Below are 23,350 nucleotides of genomic sequence, written 5' to 3' on the forward strand. Positions count from 1 at the left end.
ATTGATCATGTTACTTTATTTAAATTCACCTCGTTCTAATAGTATTAAATCATAAAAGATAAAATAAAATTAAAATTAAAAGATGAAGTAACAATAAACTATGGAAACAAAAGTATCACGGAACTGCGTTTTATAAAAACATTTTACTCTTATTTTGTTGCTTTTGACCTTGATGCCGTTTCACAACATTCACTTCTATTTTATTTTTAATAACATTCACATTATTATGAATAAAACAAAATATGACACTTGTTTTTAGCCTATCATGTTAGATCCTTGTTTATTTTATATATAAAGAGCAACTAACTCACTTATCTAAAACCAGATCAAGAACAAAGTAAAAGAAAAAAATGGCCATGGCTTCCCCTTGTCTCAATACATGCACAGTACAGCAACCTCGAGCAACACTTAGTAGAATCCACATATTATTACACTTTTCAGCCATATTAGGGTTACTTTACTATAGAATAAAACACTTACTCCAAAAAGACGTATCAATTATATCATGGAGTCTTATCACAATTGCTGAACTTATTTTCACTTTCATATGGTTAATTACACAATCTTTCCGTTGGCGTCCGGTTGCTCGGTCCGTCGAGCCGGAAAATCTTCCGGCCGATAAAGAGTTACCTAGTGTTGACGTGTTTATATGTACAGCTGATCCTATTAAAGAACCAGTTGTTGAGGTTATCAACACTGTTTTATCAGCTATGTCACTTGATTATCCGCCGGAGAAACTCGCCGTTTATCTTTCCGATGACGGTGGCGCCGCCGTGACGTTGTATGCTATTAAGGAAGCATGTGCTTTTGCTAGGGTTTGGGTGCCTTTTTGTAGGAAGTATGGTATAAAGACTATATGTCCGGAGGCGTTTTTCTCTTCTTTTGGTGATGATGAACGTTTGAACATGCGCGGAAATGAATTCAAGAATGAAGAGGAAACTATCAAGGTAAGATTAATTATTTATCCTTTTCGATGATAAAAATGTTCAACGGCGGTCGGTGGAGCTAGAATTTTTACTAAGAGAATTCAAATTTTAATAATACAAGGGATTAGACATGCACTCATATATCTACAAATAAAATAATTTTTAATAATAAATTTTCTAATATAAATTTTGAATGAACCCGTAAACGAATAGCCTAGCTCTGCCCTTGCTGATAAGTAAATTAATTTTAGGTGTTACTATTCGTATTCTCAGCTAGAAAAAAGGTTTTTAGCAGTTTTTAGAACAGACAAACTTTAATAAACAGTGATAATCAAGAAAAGAAGAAGGGAGAGATTTTTACTGACTGGACAGAGAAGTAAAATTTTGGAACATTATGCTATATAGCAACTGCCCTATATTTAAGAAATACTAAGAAAAGTATATGATCTTTGTGTTTCTCTCTCAAAGAAATGAAATTTTGAAAGAGTTGACTTTACTTTCATTTGTCCGGAGTTATTCGTTTATCTGTTTATACTTATTTTCAACATATATTTGTCCATGATTGAACTTCTAATTTAGAATTGGACAAATTTTGGTAGGACAGGTTGAATACATTATTAGGGTAATTTGGAATTTACTTTTAAATATAAAATGATGAGTATTTTCTTGTGCAGGCGGCATACGAAGTATTGAAGAAAAATGTAGAGAAATCCAGTAGTGTTGAAGGGTCCGTCACAATGGATCGACCTCCATATGTGGAGGTGCGTTATAAAACTCTTCATAATCGTAATTTTCTAAATTAGTATTATGCAGTGAAAATCAAGCAAGTAATTCTCTCATTTATTAATAAAGTTAAAGAATTTAGTACACATCTATTGGTTTATTCTAAGAAAAATTTAGGCTACAAAAAACGTAATTAAGCTAAGAATAACAATGATAATTGATATGTGCTTTTTGTCACATGAAATCGTAACACATGCGCAATGTTTTACTTTCTCAATACCTACATCATTATTACATTTTTTAATATCAATTAATTATAATTCTCATAATTACAGTAAAATATTTCACAAAATTAATAGGACGCAATTACCACATCAACTTCAGTTGGCTAGATTATGTCAGGATGTATAAGTTTCTAAGATAATATATAGATCATTGATTCAAAGTTATATAACCTGGTGATAGCAGTATTTTTGTTTAAATCTTAGGTCTGACCTCTATTACAAAAAAATTGAAATTCAATCTTTCAAAGGTGGACAAAGAAGCTGAATATCTTGTGATAGCAGTTCAATTACCATTTTTAGCAGGTTATCAATAAGATGAATCACAAAGATTTATATGTAATCACCTCGTAAGTAATACAAGTGAATAAATATATTTTATACTGACAGTGCACAAAAAAATTAAACCCGTAAATTATTCCATAAATATATATAAGAAGAGTTCAATAATTTTTTTTAATCATATTGTTATGCGTTGCAGGTGATACATGACAATATGAAAAATGAAAGGTTTGAAGACAAGCAAAGCAAATTGCCTCTGTTAGTTTATATGTCACGCGAAAGGCGACCGTCGCGCCCTCATCGTTTCAAGGCCGGAGCTTTAAATGCTCTCGTAAGTACCAAAATTAGCGATAATGTTTTTTTTTACATTATCAGTATATATATAACTTAAATAATAATGAATGTGAAACTTATCGCTAATTTTGGTGGTGATGACTGCAGCTTCGAGTTTCAGGGGTAATGAGCAATGCACCATATATGCTTGTGTTGGATTGTGACATGTATTGTAATGACCCTTCCTCTGCAAAACAAGCCATGTGTTTTCATCTTGATCAAAACATTTCTCCTACTCTCTCTTATGTACAATTCCCTCAAACTTTTTACAACGTTAGTAAAAATGATATCTACGATGCTCAATCAAGATCCGCTTACAAGGTACACATTCTGTTAAATCACAACCGAAAACTATTTCAAGGTTATTTCAACTTCGCTAGCGTTGGCTGTATATTTTCAAATTTGTTTTGAAAAAATCTGATTTGGATGAAGTTTGGTTTAAAGATGAACATGTGTTTGGACATCAGTTTTCAAAACATATTTCACTTTTAAAAAAAAAAAACATGAAATATGATTTATACCCACAAGTTCTAAAAACTATCACAAATACCCAACAAAACCTTTATCAATAACATTCATTATATTATCACACACCATAGTCCTGAACATAAATAAATTTGATACAAAATTATCATTTTTATAATGAACTACATAATAAAATATCAGATGACCGAGAAGACAAAACAGCATTGTTACAAAATAATACATGATGGGCTTTTTTATAAAATACAAAAGTTTGGGGCAATTTTTAAAAAATGTAATAGTGATATTTTGGGCAAAAACTGGTTTTGGGATTTTGCCAAAATGTAGATAAAATTTATGGCCGAACATGTATTTGCCAAAAAAATCCCAAATATATTTTGGCAAAATCTATGGCCAAATGGGTTCTTAGAGTTGTGTTTGGACATTGCATTAGGGTAGACTGTCTACATCACACCCTTGAGGTGTGGTCCTTCTCGGGATCCGACGTAAACACGGAATGTTTTGTGCACTGGATTGCTCTACCCTGCTGCACTAATTGTGTAAAGATATTTATAATATCAATATATTTTAGCATGTGACAATAAGTTAGTTATTGTTTTTATCAAGTTACCAATAAACACTTATCATAGAGTTTCACTTATTAATTATCTTATAAATTACCTGATTATAAATGTTTTTAGACCGTCAATACATATAATTTAACCCATATTTTTTTGGTCACTCTATACAGAATAAGTATCAAGGCATGGATGGAGTAGGAGGGACTGTTTGTGCAGGCACAGGCTATTATTTGAAGAAAGAAGCATTATATGATAGTCCAAATAACCAGAATATGACTCCACTTTTTCTAAAAGCTCAGTCTGAGTACAAGTGGGAATCACTAATGTTTCAATCAGGTCTACAACTTATTATTTCACATTGAATTATATTTTTTTGTGCATATAATTCTTACAACATTAGTTAATTATATATTTGGTATTCACAGAGGAGTTACTTCAAGAGGCAGAAGAAAAGTTTGGTGCTTCTAGAAAGTTCATTAATTCGATTAACTCTTTCAATGATCAAAGAAAAGGAAGGGAGATTCTATCTAATGAGATTATAGATGAAGCTAAAACTCTAGCTTCTTGCACATTTGAAGAAAATACAAGTTGGGGCGAAGAAGTAAGTATTCATCCTACTACATACTTCTATATCAGTTAGGGGTGTAAAATTGACGGGTTAGACTGATTTTGGACGGATCAAAATATTATGAGTCAATAAATGGGTGGGTCAAAGCTACTTGAGCTGAGATATGTTGGGTTAAGATGGGCTAAAATTGGATCATAGCGCAACCCGTCCAACTCTTATCAAGTTTTAATTAATATGTGTTGTTTTCTTATGGAATTTTCAATTATCAAATAAGATTCCTTTTCTTTTATTATGGTCATATATAACATATCAAGAGGTCTGCGTACAAGAGGGGTTGCTCTGATGGTAAGCAACCTCCACTTCCAACCAAGAGGTTGTGAGTTCGAGTCACCCCAAGAGCAAGGTGGAGAGTTCTTGGAGGGAAGGATGCCGAGTTTCTATTTGGAAACAACCTCTCTACCCCAGAGTAGGGGTAAGGTCTGCGTACACACTACCCTCCCCAGACCCCACTAGTGAGATTATACTGGGTTGTTGTGTTGTGTGTTGTGTTGATAACATATCAAATAAAAAAGTAGTTTTAAAATATTTTTGCAAAGTTACTCATGGATCAGTTTGAGCTACAAATTGGCCCAAATTTAGATGTGTTGAGATGGGTTGAGTTTCACAAATGGACGGATCAATGACCGATCCAACCTTGGGCGGATTAAATGGATTCGGGCTTAAACTGTCACCCCTATTATTAATATTTGTTTACTTATGTGATCATCTTATCTAAAAGTTTATACTGTTTTATTTACAGATCGGATACTCGTATAATAGTTTACTCGAGAGCTCTTACACGGGGTATCTATTGCATTCTAAGGGATGGAAATCTGTTTATCTTTATCCAAAGAGGCCATGTTTCCTTGGTTGTAGCACCATTGATATGAAGGATGCTTTAGTTCAACTAATGAAGTGGGCTTCTGGATTAGTACAAGTTGGTCTCTCAAAGTACAGTCCTCTCACTTATGGAATGTCAAGAATGCCTTTAGTCCAAAGCATGTGTTATGCATATTTCATGTTCTCACATTTTCTCTCCATTCCTTGCTTCCTTTATGGCATTGTTCCACCATTATGCTTCTTGACTGGCACTTCAGTGTTTCCCAAGGTAAAAACTTCTATCCCTTTGATTTATTACCTTGATCCTTCAATTTATACTAAGGCAATTTGTTAGTTTTCTCTAATCAGGTAGCAAACTTTGTATTACCTACAAGAAGTTCTTCAACTACGAGTATCATTTTTTTTGGTTTCAGATGTTCGATATCATTTGCACAGAAAGCCATTCTCAGGGTGCTATTTAAAGATTAGTCAATACTTATTTTGTCTTGAAATTTTAAACTAAAAAATTTAACTTCAGGATAATTCAAGATATTTTTGTCTCGAAAATTTGAACTAAAAAAGTGAAATTCATGACGCACTGGTAATTTTTAAATATAGCAGCCTCTTAGAGTGGCTACCTGGTGTCATTTCTACCATGTATTGGACCCTCCATTAATCCAGATTCGCACCGGGTAAGGCCCATTATAAGGGGAAGCGCTCAAAAGTGGAGCCAGAATATAAAGCTTATGGATTTGAGATTCCAGCTCCTTTTTAAATTATTGGATTCTAAATTGATAATTTGTACATATTAAATAAATTATTTAAGACAAATACAGAGATGATTACTAGGTTCGGCCGAGCTAGCTCCGTCCCAGGAAGCCTTGTTAAGACTTCGTATCCAGGGCTCAAACCCGAGACCTCTAGTTAAAGGTTGAAGCCTATCCATCCCATTATGAACCTTGTTGGTTCAAGTATAATATCATTAAACGTAGAATATCCCCATTTTGCTCGCCAACCTAACTTACTAATAGACCGGGGGATCACACTAACATAATTGATCATTCTTCTAAACTGATATAAGGAAATTAGTGTACACGACTCATTTCAATTTTCTTTTTTTCTTCTTCTTTTCCTTCTATTTACAGATGACAAGCACATGGTTTGCACTATTCACAACTATATTCTTATCATCTCTGGCTGAACATTTATACGAAGTCTTGTCTAGTGGTGGCAATTTAAGGACTTGGTGGAATGAACAAAGAATTTGGATAATAAAAACAGTCACAGCTTGCTTATTTGGATGCTTGGATGTTTTAATGAAGTGGCTAGGTGTTGCAAAGGCAAATTTCAGGTTAACAAACAAAGCAATTGATGAAGAGAAACTAAGGAAATATGAGAAGGGTAAATTTGATTTCCAAGGTGCTAAATTGTTTATGGTTCCTTTGACATTTTTGGTGATGTTTAATTTGGTGTGTTTTACCTTTGGAATGAAAAGAATGGTCTCAGAGGGGAATTTTGAAGAAATGTTTGGACAAGGTTTTCTTTCTTTTTATGTTTTAGTTCTTAGTTATCCTATATTAGAAGGATTAGTATCAAAGAAAGCCAAGTAAAAGTCCTCAATTTGTTGCACCCTATAGCATTTTCTTATTAAGAGTAGTTATAGAGGTGAGCTTCTGGACAATGGTGAAAGCAAATTTGTGTATAACATCGTGTACAAATAATGATACTATTTAATGTTGAGAAAATAACACAAGTTTTTCCAATGTCAAATGTTTTTTTTGGGACCATTTCTGCGTGTCCTCCTTTCACGAGGATTATGTTAATCTTCTCTGTATCATTCCACTTTTATCGGATGTCCCCTAAGGGACGTGTCAAATATTTTACGTGTTCAATTTATTACAACATTATATACAATGAAATTCCTGTATTTGAAACTCTATTATCTAATCCCTGATAATGTGCAAATAATCCATCAATATTGCCCTTATAAAGTAATACAAAAGCTTTAACAACCTCTTAACCCCTTCATCAATAAATTTCTCCCTTTTCAATTTTATCCTTTCATTCAATTCTCTTGCTTTCACATTTACTTTTTCCCTAGTCTTCTCTCTTTATTTTCCCCGTTTTCACCTCTCAAAATCTCCACCCCTATGCCAAGTTCCTCCACGAATCTTGAATTCAAGATCATGATTCATAGGCATGGCTATTATCGGTACGCCAAAACTCATGCTTTCTGTCATGGGCGGCTTTTCAGCCATGCCCCATGACCCCTTGGACGCGCCCCATATCGTCTTAGCAAGCCTCTCAATGCCTAGCGCCACGGATGACCCCGTGGTCTTGGCTGCACCAAGTGACAAGCGCGCATGTGTCTTTGTCGCCCCACCGATATCCCTCGTCAGCGCCCGGTCGCAGGCAGATGCCAACAGCGCCGTGCGCGCAGACCATGATACCAAAGACAAGGTTGTTGACAACGGACATGTTTCTATCTTGTAGAAAACTAAGTCCTTTTCATTGTAAATATAGAGTAGTTTTATTTCATGTACTTCCATTATGTTTTTCTAGCTTAGTTAGGTCTAGTCTTATAACTTTGGTGTATTTTATTAAGCACTATTAGGGAGGATAATGAAATCAAACTTTCTAGCAAACAAACAATTCTCTGTATTGGTGTCTCTCTCCCTCGACACTGTGTTGCTTTTCTGTAATAGCTTTCACTAATGCAATCAAGCTTTCATTCATTCTCAATTCTAATTTATGTTCTCTCAATTTTTCTTGGCATTGGTTTTCCCGTACGACACTGAAAATCTTGTCTAGCGTACGGAAAAGACCTCTGTTGGCGGATATTAACTGCACTGATATCAGTTGCTTAGCCTTACGTCGCCATTCCAAGGAATCTCAGGAAGGCGCCGCGTAATAGTTGGTATCAGAGCCTATGCTCGACATCGGACGAGGGAAAACATTGCTATTACCACTATTTCTGACCATGTTGAATCATGAGGACCACATTACGGCCCTTGAAGAGATGATTGATGTATTACGGCCCATCGTGGATACGATGCCTGAATTATGAACCAAATTAGTGCAGAGGTTGGATGACTTGGACCGCAAAATGCTCCAGGCCGAAGTTGACATAGAAAATATCAGTCGCGACTCTGAAGGAGACCGACAAACGGCAACCACAGGGGCAGCCAAATTTTTTGGCAAATTCGAGGGCCTCTAACATTAGCGTGCCAAGGATTTAGCCTACAGGGCACAAAAGGCAGACATGGTGACTTCCATGCAACAAACTATAAACAACTTGATAGGCCAGCTCAATGTTGTCAATGTTGCTTTACAAGGCATGCTTCAAGAAGGCGGAAACACAATCTGGGGTGCTGTGAACCTCGCCCCAGTGGCACAAAAAACTAAATATTCCTGAGCCAAATCCCTACAGTGGAGCTCAGAATGCCAAAGAAGTGGAAAACTTCATCTTCGACATTGAATAGTACTTTGATGACGTGGGGGGCCTAGAAGAAGCTAAGAAGGTGCAACTGTTGCCATGTATCTTCAGGGTGATGCTAGAATCTGGTGGCGGGTGATGTACGAAGCCATCAGGGCCGGTGAAGATGCTCTAGAGACATGGGCAGAACTGAAGGCAGCTATACGCCTACAGTTCATCCCCGAAAATGTTCAGTACAATGCAAGGAGAAAGCTACGGGATCTTCGCTAGACCAAATCAGTATGCGATTACGTGTGAGAATTCTCCGTGCTCATGCTGAACATACGTGACTTGAGGGACAAAGACAGACTCTTCACCTTCCTAGAAGGGTTGAAATCTTATGCCCGTATGGAGCTGCAAAGACAAAGGGTAGATACCCTACATAAGGTGATCCAAGAAGCAGAATGCCTTGGGGAACCGCCTACCCGAGAGGGATACAAAGGGGATAACCTAGCAATCGTGGCCCTAGAAGAAGTAGAAGAGATCGGAGTGCAACCAAATCTAAGGCTCCCTCCTCAGGCAGCAATAGTGTTGCATCAAACAATAATGATCAGGGGAGAAAGCCCTCTTCAGGATGCTGTCATTGTGGCAGACCACATTGGAACAATGAATACCCACATGCACAGATGAACACCCATCAAGCTTTTGATGATGGAATCGATAACGGCACATATGATGCAGACCAGACCGAACCAGTAGGTGCCTTCAATGCAATTGTTGGCTCTATTTCTGAGGCCTTAACAGGAATCAGTGCTGGTATCCGTAAGAAGAAGGACCCCTGTCCAATCACCAAGAAAGGGAAAATGAAGGCAGATGAAAGGAATCCTCTTAAACAAGAGAGGACCTTAATGTTTGTCGAGATGAAGGTAAATGGCAAGCCCATTTGAGCGATGATAGACACGGGTGCGACCTACAACTAATTAGCCTCGAATCAGGTGGAGCACATTGGTCTAGTTGTATGAAAGGGCAGAGGTCGAGTCAAGGCTATCAATTCACCTCCTCAGCTAGTGGGTGGAATAGCCAAAGAGGTACCAGTGAAGCTTGCCCCTTATGAAGGAAAATTCAACCTGTGCGTGATGATCATAGATGACTTCGAGTTATTAGTTGGGTTGGAGTTCCTGAGTCAAACAAACACCATGCCCGTACCTATGCAGACATGCTACTAGTGATGTGAACAAATAGGTCCAAGCCCTGTATTATCCCGTGCATGCCCATGAAGATGGCTGCTGAGAACATCTCGGCCTTGCAGTTGAAGAAGGGGGTCAAAAGGCATAAACCTACATTCCTGGCCACACTCTGCATTGAAGATATAGAACGCTCCTCAGGTCACATTCCTGCACTTGTGAAGGAGCTGCTACTGGAGTTTAAAGATGTCATGCCACAAAACATTCCAAAGCGACTCTCGCCTAGGCGCACTATGGACCATGTGATTGAGTTGGTGCCAAGTGCGAAGCCACCCGCTCGGGCGCCTTATAGAATGTCACAACCCGATCTCACCGAGCTTTGGAGACAATTAACGGAAATGCTAGACACATGGATCATCATGCCCCCAAGTCCCCATACAGGTCCCATGTGCTACTCCAAAAGAAACATGATGGCATCATACGACTCTGTGTGGATATCGGTTTCTAAACAAAATTATCGTGAAGAACAAGTACCCTATTCCGCTAATGGCAGACTTGTTCGATAGACTGAATGGTGTGACGGTGTTCACCAAGATAAACTTGAAGACAGGTTATTGGCAAGTTTAGATTGCAGAGGGTGATACACACAAGGCAACATGTGTGACAAGATATGGGTTGTACGACTTCCTGGTTATGCCGTTCAGCTCGACTAATGCTCCAGCCACATTTTACACCCTGGTGAACCAAGTATTCCGAAAGTACATCGATGAATTTGTGGTGGTATACTTGGATGACATTGTGGTATATAGCAAAACATTGGAAGAACACCCGGGGCACATGCGGAAGGTCCTAGCCCAATTGCGGGAGCACGAACTATATGCGAAGCTATCCAAGTGCTCCTTTGCTAAAAAATAGATTGACTTCCTTGGACATGTCATCAAGGAAGGGCGGATCACGATGGACCAACAAAAGATTCAGGCTATCACAGATTGTCAGCCGCCTAAGGATATCCACGCCTTGAGGGCGTTCCTTGGCCTATGCAACTTTTATTGGCGATTTGTGAAAAACTACTCCTTCATCGCAGTGCCATTGATAGAACTCCTCAAGAAGGTCATGCCCTGGGATTGGGGACCCATGAGAGCAGAGGCCTTCAACGCATTGAAAACGGCTATGTGCCCCGTCTTGGCCATCCCTGATTTGGCCTAGCCATTCGAAGTACAAATAGATGCCTCCGACTATGCCATTGGTGGAGTCTTACTACAAGAAGGGCATCCTGTAGCGTACGCGAGCCGAAAGCTGAAGGATGCAGAGCGGTGCTATGCCGCCCACAAGAAAGAATTATGGGCTGTCGTCTATTGCTTACACCTCTGGAGGCATTATCTACTGGGAATCCCGTTCGTAGTCAAGACAAACAACACAACTATTAGCCATTTGATAACCCAGCCGAAGCTGAATGGTTGACAGGCCAGGTGGCAGGAAGTCCTAGGTGAATTCAAATTTAACATGGAGTGCCGAAGTGCGAAGACCAATCATATTGATGATGTGCTCCGCCGGAGAGCAGATCTAGCATCGGTGTGCCCGCCACCCTAAGAGGGAGTGAAGTAGCCACCACCATCAAAGACCAGATACATGATCTACTCATCAAGGATCTTGTTGCACAATATTTGGTTGATTTGGTAGGACAAGGCAAGACTCGCCAGTTCTACATGGAAGATTATTTCCTAAAAGTGAAAGGGAACTGACTTTATATTCCTAAAGGAGGAGATCTACGAAGGACTCTTCTCGCGGAATGTCATGATACTTTGTGGGCTGGCCTTCCCGGTGAAGAATTCACCATGGCATTACTTTGCCGTACATATTATTGGCCTCAAATGGCCGATGCCATCGCTCAGTATGTGAAGACTTGTCTAGTATGCCAGAAGGACAAGTCAAACCGCTTGACACAAGCGGGACTCTTGGAACCACTAGATGTCCCAAAGAGACCTTGGGAAAGCGTTTCCCTGGATTTCATCACCGGATTGCCCAAGGTCAGAGATCTCACAACTATATTAGTTGTGGTGGATCAGTTTTCCTAGTATGCTACTTTTATAGCAACCCCACAATATATATCATTAGAAGATACAACTCGACTATTTTTCTTCGTCAAATATTGGGGCCTTCCTAAAGACATCATTTATGATCGCGACTTACGCTTCACTAGAAACTTTTGGACCTAACTCTTTAAGTGCCTCGGGTCAAAATTGAGTCATAACTCAAGTTTCCATCTACAATTTGATTACCAGATGGAGCGGTTCAATGGCATGCTGGAGGAATATCTCTGTCACTTTGTAACCGGATCGCTAAAGAATTGGGTAAATCTTCTGGATGCTGCTCAACTGTGTTTCAATTCACAAAAGAGCTCTAGTACAAACAAAAGTGCTTTTAAAATTATTACCGGGTAACAACCGCTACTCCCACACACCGTGAATGCACCAAACATGTCAAAACTTCGCTTTGTTGAATACAAAGTAGGAGACAAAGTGATGGTTAAAATCCCAAACCAGTATTTGTTTGAAGGGGTCCATGACCCTCGCCTGTTGCAAAAATACATTGGACCCTTGTCCATTGAAAGACGCATTGCGAAAGTTGCATACCGAGTGGATACCCCAGCTTTGTGGAAAATCCATTCAGTCTTCCATGTCAGTCTTTTGAAACCTTTTCGGGAAGAAATAAAGGATCCTTCATTAAGCCAGCTCATATTACCCAGTATTCGAGGCCCCAATTCAACCTGAAAAAGGCGTGTGAAGCTATCCTTCATGATCGAGTGAGTCATGCCTCAAGGAAATATAACCAAGAGTTCTTGGTGAAATGGCAGGGCTGTGATGCAGAGGAGAATACTTGGGAGAGGGAAACAAACCTCAAAGCCTAAAAGAGCCTAATTGATGATTATCTTGCAAGTAAGGCACCGAGGATGTCGCCAACTCAGGTGGGGGAGAATGTCATGGGTGACTTTCCAGCTATGCCCCATGACTTCTTGGACGCGCCCTGTGTCGTCCTAGCAAGCCTCCAAATGCCTAGCGCTACGGATGACCCCCTGGTCTTGGCTGTGCCAAGTGACAAGCGCGCATATGCCTCTGTCACCCTACCAATATCCCTTGCCAGCGCTCAGCCGTAGGCAGATGCCAATAGCGCCACACGCAAACAATGCCGCGCGCACAGATCGTCATGCCAAAGGCAAGGTTACTGATAACAGACCTGTTTCTACCTTGTATAAAACTTAGTCCTTTCATTGTAAATATATAGTACTTTTATTTAATGTACTTCCATTATGTTTCTCTAACTTAGTTAGGTCTAGTCTTGTAACTTTGGTTTATTATTTTTAAGCAATATCGGAGGGGGGGACAAACAATCAAACTTTCTAGCAAGCAAACAATTCTCTGTATTGGTATCTCTCCTCCTCGACACCATGTTGCTTTTTTGTAATAGCTTTTATTAATGTAATCAAGCTTTATTTCATTCTCAATTCTAATTTCTATTCTCTCAATTGTTCTTGACATTGGTTTTCCCGTACAACACTGACAATATTATCTAGCGTACGGAAGGGACCTTTGTTGGCGGATAGTAACTGCACTAACATCAGTTGCTTAGCCTTAAGGAGTCTCAGGAAGGTGCCACGTAATATTTCTAACTTCAAGTTCCATCTACCATGAGTAACAAAACCTCCAATGCTTGAATGGTTCAAAACATTACTTCGTGACACCCATCCTTTTATAATCATCCCTTTTCCCTTTGTTCTTTCAAGAAAACCTTGTGGAGATATTTCTTCTATAGTAACATTCACACCTGTTGGAAATTTGATCGTCCAAATAATGCTGACTTTACTTAGCTCAAGCCCTTTTTCTATCTCTTCAATTTCTTGCTTTGAGAAAAAAATTCACTTTCAAATGATACAAAAACACTTGAAAATGTATCCGTCTTGTCTAGCCATGATACAATTGTTACTCAATTTCTCCTCTTCACCTATATTGAACTCATGGATGAGTGTACCAATTGGTATCGACTCCTTATTTCCCAAGATAGAAACATAATCTATATACTTTCCCTTAGTCTCCCTACGAGTGTTCAACAAAACAATATCATGAGATTGTTCAAAGGATTTAAGGATCACCTGTAATAACTTTATATTTTTGTAATAAAAAGAGATTGTTAAGTACCTACACCTAAGAGATTGAGTATTTATTGTCGCGACCCAATTTCTCCTATAGACTGTAATGGTGTCCAACATTGTTGCTAGGCAAGCCAACGGTGAACTGACCATGGGTTTGCTCTTATTAATAAGTTTCCAAGTAATTAAATTCCATTTATTGAGAAAATTAAGGAGTAAATAACTTAATAAAATAAAACGAAGGCAAATGAGTGAGAAAATGCAGTGAAATTAAAACTCCAAAACCATAAAGTCTACTACTAGGTGTTTCAAGATCTGGTGCCACAAGTGTATGTGCAACTAGTAGAATATACAAAACTCTAACTACTGTGTGAAATAAAGTAGACAGAAAATAGATGCAAAAGAGAGTCTCTAGGTGATGCAGAATGGCTCAGGAAGCAGCTCACCACTAGTCCTGGAGGTAACGGGGCGCGCCGGTATGATTGCCAGATGCACCTGCCTCAGGTCCTGCACGACTAGTGCAAAAGAGTAGCGTGAGTACATAAAAAACATATACCTAGTAAGTATCTAGTCTAACCTCGAAGAAGTAGTAACGAGGGTTCGATATCGACACTTACTATAGGCTAACAATAAAATACAGAAATTCTATATAAGCATGGGTTATATAAATAATAATAATAACTTAATAACAAGTAGTGGATAAATAATTATTTCACTAATAGTAAATTCCAAGTCAATTTCTATCATTTATAATTTTTAACCTCTCAGACCATGAAATAATATTAAGTATAATTAGGCTTCGAGTACTATCACGCACGATTTATGCCGAGGTCGTACGACCTAATCCATAATAATGTGTACACTGCCGAGGGTCGAGCAACACGAATCATAGATGCATCTACTCTACTGTCGAGGCATTCGGCCCATTCCACAAGAAGAGAGGATACTTTATGAACATCTGATTTAAAAACTATTACAAGGGTAATACACAAAGAAACATAATTTCTATTAACAGCCAAGTAACCCGCCAACACTCAACTAAGTGAAATTCGTGCTATTACAATTTCTTTATCAAGTTCCAATATAATTTAAGCAGTTTAATTAACAAGTAGGTTATAAGCATTTCAAGTATTTCATGATTTGGGTCCTAAACTACCCAGACATAAGCATAATTAGTAGACACGCATGGACTCTCGTCACTTCATGGGTACGTAGCCCCCACAATTAGAAGCAAATAGTAATTTAAATCACCTTGGGGGAAATTCCCTCTTACAAGGTTAGGCAAGAGATTTACCTCGACTCAAAGCTCACTTTCCGGCCTACAATTTCGTTCTAAAGCCTCAATTGGATGCCGAACAATCTAAAACTAGTCAAATGTTATATAAATTAATCAACACATGTTCAAAAGTTCATAATTTAACTATTAGAGTAATTATCCAAAACCCAAATTGAAAGATTACTAAAATTCATCTTTGGGCCCACATGGCCGAATTTCGGAAATTTTCGAAGATAACTGTTTGCCATAACCTCACGAACTCAAATATATAATTTTCACCCAATTCCATAATTATTTTCATGGTTAAATCCCATTTTTATCAAAACCAAGGTTTTTCAACTAAACCCATAATTTTCACAATTTTACATGTTAAAATCTACCCATAATCTATGTATTTAACTTACATTGGATAGAAATTACTTACTTCTAATAGCTAGGTGAAACACCCTCTCCAAGAGCTCCAAAAATCGCCCCAAGAATGTAATTGTTTACCGCAAAAATGGTAATAACAATTAAATTTGTTGATGGGACCCTAAAAATACGTGATCTATTTTTATGCTGGTTGTTTAAGCAGTCGATGCTATATATGTGAAGATAAAAGATGAAATGAGAGCTAAAACGTGATTATAATTGAATCGTGGGATTAGCTATTCTGGCCTCAGACTGACCGATGAAGGGCCTCGAGGTCGATGCCTGGTCGAGCTCGAGCTATTAGGGATAATCGGGAAAGGGCTAACAGTTAGGATATAATTAAAGGAGGCTCTTTATGGCCAAAGATGAGCAATAAGTGAAGAATAAGTATGAAGGCAATAAATATGAGCAATAATATCGAGAGAGTAAGTTAGAGAGAAAAGAAAGAGTTCTTGTATATTTTGTGTAGAATAGTTGGAGCAACAGACTTTACAAAGTGCTAGGGATCCCCCTTATATAGGAGGAAAAATCCAAACATAGTACAAAATGCATTAATCATAAAGGTAGAGGGATGAGACAACTAGATAGCATTAGGATCTGTCAATATCAGCTGCGTGCCTTGGGAACTCCCCTCTCCCTTATTATAGCCGTTAGTACGCACTGCCCCTCCGGGGCCGAAACCTGATGGCTCCCGAAGGTGGGTCTCGACCTTGGCTTCGAACCTCGAGAAACATGTTCGCGAGGCGACCTAATGACGGGGAAATCGGGCCCCGGTTTTACCGCATACACTCATCAAAGTCAATATGAATAGCTCAAATAAACAATAATAAAAGACCTTGAATTTCTTCCTCCTTTGATATTCTTGCAATTGGCAATGGCCACAAGGTGCCAAGATACGACACGCACGCTGCTCCTGCAGGTTCCCGCATTGACTATGGCAGTTGGATGCCTCTTGGCCTCCTTTAATGCACACACGATGCTTTTATAAATACTCCCCTTCTTCTTTTCTATAAGCCATTGCGTGCCCAAATCCCTAAGAAAGGTTCGCTCTTCTTTTTCTCTCGTTCTTTATCTAGAATTCAACTCTTTTTATCCTCCAGAATCTTCTAGGGATGCCGAAAACTTCTAACTCTGCTTCTTAGGAGGTTGTGGGCTCATCCTCTTCGCTGCTTTCTCAAGGTAAAATGGACACACCTCCTCGTGCTGAGGAATGCATCCCAGGATCTTTTGCGATGACCTACGATTTCAAGGTCGAGAGACCTTCCTCGAAGCCAGAGCGTCGTGAGCCCGTGACTCGGTATATTAGCTCGGTAACAGACGTCGGGAGAGTGAGGGCTGATTGCCGCTGGGGGATACTGTGCTTGTGGAGATTCCTGCTCGAGGAGAAGATATTACAGCTCATAAAGCCAGCTTTTTAAGTGTGTACACCTATCCATTCACCTTGGGGCATGTGGGTCCATCCTCACTCCCGATCAACCCCGTGATTATTGACTTCTATCGACGTTATCAGGTAACCCTTGGTCAAATTCATCCTTCATTCTGATGCATTGTTTATATGATTAGGCATTACACAAACATGATAGAGGACATGCCCTTCACTCTCAACCACCTGATCAGCATGTATAGTTCCCATCTCCTCCGCGGGGGCCTAATCAAACTCTGCTGTCGAGCCCTGAGGTCCCTTTTTGCCTGCACAAAGGAGCTCGGGAAAGAGTAATGGGCAAGCCGATTCGTTCGAGTGAGGACTTATGACTTGATCCCGGCAGAAAAGATGTCGTTCCACGAGAGGTGGAATGCTGAGCATAAGTAAACGTATTGTCGGGTCTTCCTCGGCTTCTCTTTGACAATATTTCTTCAAGCACCTAACTTTATTTCTCTTGCTTTTTTAGCTGTAGCAACCTACCTTGGTGCGGTTTCGGACCTCCAGAATTGGGTTGGCCGCTTATACTTGATTTTCCTATATGCCGAACGAGCGTGGCGAGATTTATCCCGAGCCTGGTGGGAAGCCAAAGAGCATGGTAAGCTCCAAACCTTGTTGTGTCCGCACACTTTGATGCAAATTGCCATTAGTAGCGTTCTTCAATCTTTGTGTTTAACTTCTACATTTGTGTAGGTCTGGAGGAAGTCCTTTTGACAAAGGAGGCACCACCCATTGATGGGGCCGCCCTAGTGCCTGGCGAGAAGAAGAGAAGGCAAAAGGAGTCTGCTGGTCGGGCCGTTAGAGTTTAAGAGGGTTAAGGTGGAAGGATCCAAGGTTGACCCAACAATTCTGACCCCGAAGACGACGGGGAACCCTCGAGTTAAAGGCGAGGGGGAGAGCAGCTTCCCAACGTCCCCCAAGAAGTGTATAGACTCGGCCGATCCTCGGATCGTGGGGATGGAGGCTTCCGAACCGGAGCCTGGTGCCGTTGTGGTCCATCTTTGGGGTGAGGAGGCAATAAATGGAGTATCGAGTGCTACCCCTGAGTTGGCTGGCGGTCGGAATTCTCCCTGAATTGAGGTGCCCTTGGTAGGCAGTTCGGAGGGGCCCAGCTCTGGGGTCCAAGGTGAACAAGGGATGGAGACTTTGATTGATCCTACCAACTCTGTGATCATTATAGATTCTCTTCAGGGAGTGGTCCTACCGCAAAATGCTCCGCACGAAGAGCCCTCCGATGCAGGAGCACTAGTCAAAGGCAGAGATGGGTTCGAAAGATCGCCAGCCGCTCTCGAGGGAATTCCCCGAGGTTGACGTTTCTTTCATTTTTGGTGAAATGAGTAGACTTTGCGAGCGGGTAATTTTTGCTAACCCTGTCCGCCGTTCTAGACTGCTCCGATCTTTGTTTTTCTAACTTGTCCTTTTTCGTGGCTCTAGACCAAAGTGCTTTACAGCCAACTTTCACCCAATACCAGGATGAGGTAAACCATCGCGAGCGTGACAAAGCCTATCTTATCCCCCATTTACTACTATCTGAATCTTTGTTAGATTCCAGTGTTTTTAACACCTCAGACCTGATCTGTGCAGTTTGAGAAGGAAAATGCCCTGCTAAGAGAGGAGATCCATTCCAGAGATGCTGAAATTTCCGAGCTCAGTCGGTATATAAGGGAAACAACTTCCGAGAGGGACACCATCCAGGGGAAGGTAACCTCAGTCGAGCGTCAACTCTAGGATGCAAAGGAGGACATTGACAAGTACAGAGGTCTCCATTCTGAGCTGGTAGCTGCACTATCTAGCATCAAAGCAAAAGTCGAGGCGCTTATATCCTCGCATGGGGAGGAAGCTATTGTCACAAGTGCTACGTTAAGAGGGTGTCTGAGGAGGCTAGCCTGAATTTACCTCGAGCTGCGGATCATGCTTGGCCGGATTCTCGAAAGCAGGATGTTGGAGGTGTGCTGGGTGATAGCTCGGGCGATGCTAAAAATGGGGGTAGATCCCCGAAAAGGGAAGATGCTGTTGAGAAGGGGCCATCTGGGGACTCGTAGCTATTAGGGTGAAACCCTTGGGGGAGCCATTAAGAATGTAGGCTCAACAATGGATTAGGATCCTGTCGATTTTTCTGTTTGTATATAGTACTTTTATACTGGCATATGTATAAAGTAAACCCTATGGCTTTGCTTCTTCCACTTCCCCTTTTTTAGAGTTCGACCGGGTGATCCTGTTTTTAGAGTTGGAAAGAATACTTAGATTCGTGATAAGACCCTGGGGCTCGTTAGGCAGGCTCGGGGGCTTTTACGCGCCTGGTCGATGCGACCTCTAGTATAGGCTGGCGTTAGGGCTCTTATGCTGTTGCTCAACTGTTTTGTGTTTATTTTCCAAGTCGGGCTTCGACTCGAGCTCATTCAATCTTCAAGCTTTCGTGTTTGCATGGGCGGGCGATGATGGCTCTTACACTTTGCCCTTGGTCATTTGTATTTTAACTATTTTGGGTTCAGTCTCCGAGACGGGTTTCGACTCGAACTCAATCGGCCCTCAGGTTTTGTATTTGTGTGGGCTGGGGAAAATGGCTCTTACGCTTTGGGTCGAAGAGACCTTCATGTGTGGCCCTGAGGCTCATTAATATGGTGACAATGGCTCTTATGCTTTGCCCTTGGTCATGTATAGTTAACTATTTTGGGTCCAGTCTCCAAATCGGGTTACGACTCGAGCTCATTTTGACCCTCAAGCTTTCACAAATTTTAAGCTGGCGACAGTGGCTCTTACGCTTTACCTTTTAGTGTGTGTGGCCCTGGGGCTTATTAAGATGGTAACAATGGCTCTTACGCTTTTCCCTTAGGAATATGTAGGATTTCTTTTCCTCTCGTTAAGGACTTTTTGAAATGATTTTGCTTGACCCATCGTCGATTCAGGAAGAACCTCGATTTCAACTCGTGTGTGGTGATTTCGAGCACCTCGGAAGGTTTGGATCATAGGCTGAGTATCTCAAAGACTTGTGATTGGGAGATGACATGGTCGAAGCTGTTTTGCATGTCGAGATAGCCTGTTTAACCGGTTCTTTTCGAAGTAGATTCAAAGTAATGGCCTATGATTTTGTAGAGACGTTCGAGCATCCCTGAGTCGCATTAATTCGGCTGGTACAACAGTATGACCGTAGTCTTTTGTGTTTGGCTGAAGCCATTTTTGATCCCGAGTGTAGTAGTTTAGGCATCTACATCGAGGGTATGCCATTTTGAGAGTCTTACAAATGCGACATATAGCCTAAACTTCAGGATTGAGTTTATGCCTGTGATAAGGTCTTACAAAATTTTCATGCCTTTAGAGGTCTTACAATTTTGTTGATACTTGGTACAAGTATGATTCATGTCTTCCTTGAGGTCTTACAGTTTCTGCTATCGATACTCGCTACGAGTATGGTTCATGCCTTGCTTGAGGTCTTACAGTTTTGTTAATACTTGGTACAAGTATGATTCATCCCTTGCTTGAGGTCTTACAATTTGTGCTGTCGATACTTGGTACGAGTATGGTTCATGCCTTTCTTGAGGTATTACAGTTTTGTTGATACTTGGTATAAGTATGATTCATGCCTTGCTTGAGGTCTTACAGTTTGTGCTATCGATACTCGGTACAAGGTTTGTGAGACCGAGTCTGCCCGCTTAGGGTCTTACAACCTCGGGTTTTTTTATCGAATGGCGATAGGTGACAATCTCCGAGTCATCGAGTTTTCTTTGGTGCGGGAGTCGTTACTCGTGAGCTCGGAATTGCCTCATTGAGGGCTTACAATTTTGGAGATTCCGACCCTGAGGTCATGCAGGTGCCGAGTTATTGATGCCAATCTCCGAGTACTTGGGGCACTTTCGGTGGAGGATTCTTTGTTGAGAAAACGTTGAGTTTTCTTTGGAGTATGAGGTGCTTTGGCAAAAGACACTCTCTGATTGCTTGGCACAAGTACATGTCGTTTTGTTGCCGTAGGTCCGACTCATATGGGCACGGTTCATTCGACCATTTGGCCCAGTACATCATTTTTCTATTGGAATCCTGTTGGCGCTCTTTGGTTCTTTCGAGTGGGTGACCTTTCGAGGGGTGTCCTCTAGGGTTCGAGGTTGATTTCAAAGGAAGCCTCGAACGCTTGTTGTATTCCCCTTAGATAGCGTGCAGGTGTTGCCTCGTTAAAAACCTTGTCGTTAAAACCCTTTTTGGAACAAAATACGGTTGAAGGAAAAGAGCACAATGCTTGCTTGAGGGTATTTACGGAATTTGTGATCAGATGCCCTAGTAGTAGTACTGTTTTAGCATTGATATATTCCAGTTGCTCGGAAGCCGTTCGCCCTCCATGGTGCCGAGCTTATAAGATCCCTTGCCAACTACTCCGAGGACATGGTACGGTCCTTCCCAGTTTTGGCCCAGCTTCCCTTCATTAGGGTTTCAGGTGTTGAGAGTGACCTTCCTTAGGACTAAGTCTCCGATCCCGAAATACCGGAGATTTTTTCTCCTGTTATAATATCTTTCGATTCTCTGCTTCTGGGCGGCCATCCGTATTAGCGAGGCTTCTCATTTTTCATCCAGTAGTTCGAGGGCCGTTGTCATGGCCTCGTTGTTTGAGCCCTCATTAGTAGGCTGGAATCTGGCGCTCGACTCCCCGACTTCCACTAGTATTAAAGCCTCGGCACCGTATACTCGAGAGAAAGGTGTTTCCCCGGTGCTTGATTTTAAAGTTGTTCGATATGCCATAGCAGCTCGGGCAACGTTTCTCTCCATTTTCCCTTGGCCCTCTCCAGTTTCTTTTTTAAGTTCTGAATGATGGTTTTATTTATAGATTCGGCCTGGCCGTTTGCACATGGATGGTAAGGCGTCGACAGGATTTTCTTGATTTTGTGATCTTCAAGGAACTGTGTTACCTTGCTCCCGATGAACTACCTCCCGTTATCGCACGTTATTTCGGATGGGATTCCGAATCGGCATATGATGTGATCCCATATGAAATTGATGACTTCCTTTTCTCTTATTTTTTTGAAGGCATGTGCTTCCACCTATTTTGAAAAGTAGTCAGTCATAAATAAAATGAATCAAGCTTTACCTGGTGCCGTCGGCAAAGGGCCAACGATGTCTATTCCCCATTTCATAAATGGATATGGTGATAAAATGGAATGTAGTTGCTCGCCGTGCTGGTGAATCATGGGAGTGAAACTCTAGCATTCGTCGCACTTTTGTACGAATTCTTTGGTGTCTTTTTCCATGTTGTCCCAATAGTAGCCTGCTCTAATCACCTTCCAGATTAAGGAGTCGACGCTAGAATGATTTCCACAAGTATCTTCATGAATTTCTCAGAGTATAATTTGTGTCACCTGGCCCTAGGCATATTGCTAGGGGTCCATCGAAAGTTCTCCTATACAAGGTCTTATTTTCGTCGAACGAGAACCGAGCTGCTTTGGTTCGTAGGGCCCTTGATTCTTTTGGATTTGCGAGTAGCTTCCCATCCTTTAAATAATAAATATATTTATTCCTCCATTCCCATGTTAGGCTGGTGGAATTAATCTCCGCGTGACCTTCTTCGACCACTGATTTGAACAATTGGACAACAGCCCCAGGGAGTAAGTCCTCTTCTTCAACAGAAGATCCTAGATTAACGAGGGCGTCGATCTCGCTGTTCTGCTCTCGAGGTACATGGACTAAGGTCCATTCTTTGAAGCGACGCAGTGCAACTTGGATTTTGTCCAAGTATCTCTACATCATGCCTTCTCGAGCTTCGTAGCTCCCATTCACTTGGCTTACTACGAGGAGTGAATCGCATTTCGCTTCGACGGTCTCGGATCCCAATCTTTTGGCCAGCTCTAAACCTACAATCATAGCCTCGTACTTGGCTTCATTGTTAGTCATTTTTGCGGTTTTTATGGATTGTTTGATTAGGTCGCCAACGGGTGGTTTTAGGACTATACCGAGCCCGGATCCTCTTATGTTCGTGGCACCATCTGTGAATAGGGTCCATATCCCAGAAGACGTGCCTGATTTTAATAAAAGTCCCCTCTCTATCTCGGGTATGAGGGAGGGTGAGAAATCGGCCACGAAGTTCGCCAAAATTTTGGACTTGATAGCCGTTCGAGGTTGATACTTGATATCATACCGTCCGAGTTCGATGGCCCATTTAGCCAATCGACCCAATAGCTCGGGTTTATGCAGTATGCCCCGGAGGGGGTACGTCGACAGAACATAGATATGGTGACATTGAAAATAGGGCTTCAGCTTTCGCGAGGCGCTTATTAGCACGAGAGCCAATTTTTCTAGATGGGGATATCAGGTTTCGATGTCCCCAAGGCCCGACTTACATAATAAATAGGAAATTGCGTACCTTGATCCTCTCAAACCAGTATGCCTCTTACCGCTATTTTAGACAAGGCCAGGTACAAATATAATGTTTCATCCTCCTTTGGCGTATGCAGCAAAGGTGGACTAGTCAGATATCGTTTTAGTTCCTCTAAGGCGTGTTGGCATTCT

The 23,350-nt window shown here is 40.9% G+C and overlaps 1 protein-coding gene, 1 non-coding gene and 1 pseudogene across 2 annotated transcripts; 1 reads left to right on the forward strand and 2 right to left on the reverse strand.

The window, feature by feature from the left end:
* The first annotated feature begins 333 nt into the window (after nt 1–333).
* On the forward strand, nt 334–6,781 carry LOC107811639 (quillaic acid 3-O-glycosyltransferase CSL1-like). Its single transcript, XM_016636604.2, has 8 exons — nt 334–947; nt 1,601–1,687; nt 2,412–2,543; nt 2,654–2,866; nt 3,759–3,924; nt 4,014–4,189; nt 4,956–5,303; nt 6,160–6,781. Exons 1-8 carry the CDS (start codon nt 351–353, stop codon nt 6,622–6,624), a joined length of 2,184 nt encoding a protein of 727 aa, XP_016492090.1. The 5' UTR covers nt 334–350; the 3' UTR covers nt 6,625–6,781.
* On the reverse strand, nt 6,780–6,882 carry LOC142162517 (U6 spliceosomal RNA). Its single transcript, XR_012693769.1, has one exon. It is a non-coding gene; the product is annotated as a U6 spliceosomal RNA (small nuclear RNA).
* A 75-nt stretch (nt 6,883–6,957) lies between these two features.
* On the reverse strand, nt 6,958–13,910 carry LOC107811641 (mogroside IIIx synthase-like; annotated as a pseudogene).
* Nucleotides 13,911–23,350: the final 9,440 nt, after the last annotated feature.

This window comes from Nicotiana tabacum, chromosome 7 (genome assembly GCF_000715075.1).
Source record: "Nicotiana tabacum cultivar K326 chromosome 7, ASM71507v2, whole genome shotgun sequence".
In the NCBI taxonomy this organism is placed as follows: domain Eukaryota; kingdom Viridiplantae; phylum Streptophyta; class Magnoliopsida; order Solanales; family Solanaceae; genus Nicotiana; species Nicotiana tabacum.

Excerpts from the sequence above, each read along its gene's own strand:
- LOC107811639 (XM_016636604.2), top strand. The coding sequence starts at position 351 with ATGGCCATGGCTTCCCCTTGTCTCAATACATGCACAGTACAGCAACCT. Across the intron at positions 2,867-3,758 it reads AATCAAGATCCGCTTACAAG|AATAAGTATCAAGGCATGGA; the intron begins GTACACATTCTG and ends CACTCTATACAG. Across the intron at positions 3,925-4,013 it reads ATCACTAATGTTTCAATCAG|AGGAGTTACTTCAAGAGGCA; the intron begins GTCTACAACTTA and ends TGGTATTCACAG.